The sequence below is a fragment of the Notothenia coriiceps genome, unplaced genomic scaffold (assembly GCF_000735185.1).
Source record: "Notothenia coriiceps isolate Sejong01 unplaced genomic scaffold, NC01 NC01_scaffold00003312, whole genome shotgun sequence".
NCBI lineage: Eukaryota > Metazoa > Chordata > Actinopteri > Perciformes > Nototheniidae > Notothenia > Notothenia coriiceps.
The window spans coordinates 126,096-129,385 of record NW_011336013.1 but is presented as its reverse complement, the minus strand read 5'-3'; the positions used below and the strand labels follow the sequence as shown (position 1 = coordinate 129,385).

The following is a 3,290-nucleotide window of genomic DNA, read 5'->3' as shown; positions in this document are numbered from 1 at the left end:
TTGTTTGGCTTTCTTGTCCGCAGCAGCAGAAAGCATTTTCGAATGTTTGAATGAATCAAAGTGGGTCGTCACCGTGGATTTTCTCTTATGCTCCAACACACAGTTGCACGGGGTGCACAATTTTGGCAGGCTTTTTTATGACTTGCCTTCCTTTGACTTTATTATGCCTATTTTTTATTAACAAACAATAATTGATAGAAATATAAACTAATATCATTTATTTTACGTGCAGACCTAACTGAGCCAATCACAACCAGGAATGGTTTGAACGTGTGAGATTATCAGGCTTTAGATCATTACCAATTGAACCATGCAAACTCCCTGAGGGATATGTCTGTCCTTTCTGCCTGCAGTACCTAAGATGCTGTCACTGGAGTCGTCGGGGTCAGGTGTGTTGCTCCGGAGACTCGACATGTCGCCTCTCCTCCTCTGCCTGTGTCTCCGTCTGTACTGGAACTCTGCATACTCCTTAGAAACGTCAAAAACAGATTTAGTCAAAAAGAGCATATCCCCTCATTTAAATTAGACTGTATTGTTTGATTCAACAGATGCTCTTATGGAGCAGTTGAACCCATCACAATATCCCTTATTCAAATCAACAAATCAACATGTTGCTGGCAGAACAAAGTTGCCATGTACTGCTCATCATGGGCTACAGTTGCACTTTTTCCTGGATTCCTTTTTTGGTATGAAATGGAATAGGTGAATTTATAAACTGGCAGCTCCAGTAGGGGAGTCTGCTTCAAATGTGGTCTGAGTGTTCTGTTCCAGGAGAGATGAGCACTGAGATCATTCAGACCCTTTCATCTCCGAACCAAGCCTTCAATCATTCAGTCTGTACCGAGCACTCCCTCACTGGAAGGGAATTGGAAATTAGGCAACTTGAGGTTCAGACGTTTGAAACAACTACGCATGTCAAACTAATCTCAGAAGCAACCCGAATACCTTATCAGCAGTGCAGTTATTAAATACAAGAATAAATGAAATATTCATTCACTGACATGTTTTGAAAAACATTTGCCAGATTGAATACAAAATACATATTTCTCCAGGTTCATTAAGAAGGGTTGTACCGTTTTGTATTAGTCCACATTTAATTAGCCTCAAAGCAGTCTAACGATGCGGCGTGTTNAGTCCCTGCTAGAGAGGTGGTACGAACCTGGTGATAAAAGAGTGCCAATTTCTATTCTATTTCTATTGGCTGGGCGAATTGCAAACCACGCCTCTAACGGGGCGTGGTTTGCAATTCGCCCAGCCAATAGAAATAGAATAGAAATTGGCACTCTTTTATCACCAGGTTCGTACCACCTCTCTAGCAGGGACTGAAAATGGCCAAAAGAGTTCCCGGCCCGAGTAGTCCCGGCGGTGTGAACGCGACATTATTGGTACTAACGGAACTAAAGAACCAAAGTACCAGGGAAAGTCCTGCGGTGTGAATGCGGCTAATAATGTCTGCTTTGCATTCTGTACAGACACATATTGTAAAACTGGCCCCAGGGCCTCTTAGGTGGACATACTTTTCAATGCACTACAAACTGATCAAACAATTTGTACTCTAACAATATTACTTGACTCTCTCCTACTTTCTCAGTATTCTTGTAGCAGAAATAAGCAGATCACAATGTCTTGATTCAACAAAAAAAAAAAAAGCCCTCTGCGTCTACCTTTTGTTGGCTCATTCTGCCTCACAGTGTGGCATTTCCTTCAATGTTTGGTCAGACAGTCTTCTCAAGAAATGTTTTACCCAACAATAAAGTCTAACAGCTTCTTTGTTCCTCACAATAGCTGGAGCAGCGCCTGTTGAAAACCGCCAAAGAGAAAATGGAGCAGCTCAGTCGAGCCCTCAGTGGAAGTGAGTGTGCAGTCTGCCATAACCGTGTCAATCTTTATTACACATTCAGACTAATCTTAATCTAGTCCTCTGATATTGAGCTTTTAGAAGTAGGCAGGAGGGAGAAAGAAACACCGCAAAGGTGTTTTAAGAATTTATTAACAACAGTGAGTTTAGTTATTATTCTGCAGGCAATTGTAAGTTACAAGAAAGCTGTGAGTAGGCTTTGTCTAGAGTCCTCTTAAGCCCCATCGGTGCAGGCAATTACATCCCGTTTAGCATAGCCACGTTTTCTCTGTTAGGATTTCAGTAGAATCTGATAGCAGTGGTGTACCTTACCTTAAAGGGGACCTATCATGCAAAATGCACTTTTGTATGTCTTTTATACATGAATATGTGTCCACGGTGTGTCAGGGAACTCACCAAGTGTCAGAAAACACAACCCTCTCTCTTTTCCTCCATACCCAAATCTCTAAAAACGGGGCTGCAACGGATCTGATTATTATTTAAAAAAAATGTTTGACGTCAGAAAAGGGGTTCTCCGCCTATATGGGCAACCCTCCACCTATCAGGGGAATGAGAGACCGCTTGAAAGCGCTGGAGACGCTGTAGTACATAAGCCAGGCCTGTAGGTGGCACTGTAGTCTGCCACAAAAGCAGAATCAGCCCTTGCAAAAACAGGGCTGGAAAAGAGCAAATAGAGCGAAATGAGGCATGGCTAAAATGTATGATCTGTTTGGTATTTTTAAAAAAAAAATTTGCAGACATGTTTTATATACCGTAATTTTCGGACTATAAGCCGCGCCTTTTTCCCCATTTTTCGACGCTGCGGCTTATATAACGGTGCGGCTAATCTATGGATTTTTACAGCTAACGGCCATTAGGGGACCTCCTAAATCTATGGATTTTACAGGTTACAGTCCACCACCTTTAACTCTATGGGCTCTATGGCCGATCCACGCCCCCCACCTTTAAGCGGCGGNTCAACGCTCATTGCAACAGTCAATTAAATATCAATAGCAGTTTTTTTAAATATTGAAGTTAAAAGCATCAATCTGGTGCACTTTAAGAGCAACATTAGGAGATCTATCATGGATACATCTCTCAACACCAGAGGTCGCGTTGNGTGTGAGAGAGAATAAATAAGACAGCCCAATATTTAAAAAAAAATCTATTCTTTTTCGCAACTTTCCGCAATTTCGCCGCATAAAATCACATAAAAACCCCGCATGTTTAATCGCATAATCAAGGATTTTAGCCCGCGTTTTTCTGGAGGGTCAATCTAATTAAGCAATAGCTCACGACAGGCCGTGGTATATGCTCATTATATCACAGCTAAGGGGTGTGGTTCGGCCCGACGTGACAGCCCAACTGTATACTGTTTTTCTCAGACGCGGAGGGATACTGACTTGTTGTGAAAAGTAATTTACAATTCTACCCGTGGTATACGCTCTATATC

At 42.1% G+C, this 3,290-nt stretch overlaps 1 protein-coding gene across 1 annotated transcript in view; it reads left to right on the top strand.

Moving 5' to 3' along the window:
* Positions 1 to 3,290, top strand: part of LOC104941310 (ankyrin repeat and IBR domain-containing protein 1-like) — a 48,037-nt gene that overhangs the window by 36,088 nt on the left and 8,659 nt on the right. Inside the window, 1 exon segment of the mRNA XM_010766396.1 lies at positions 1,786 to 1,852. Coding sequence (XP_010764698.1) covers positions 1,786 to 1,852 — 67 coding nt within the window.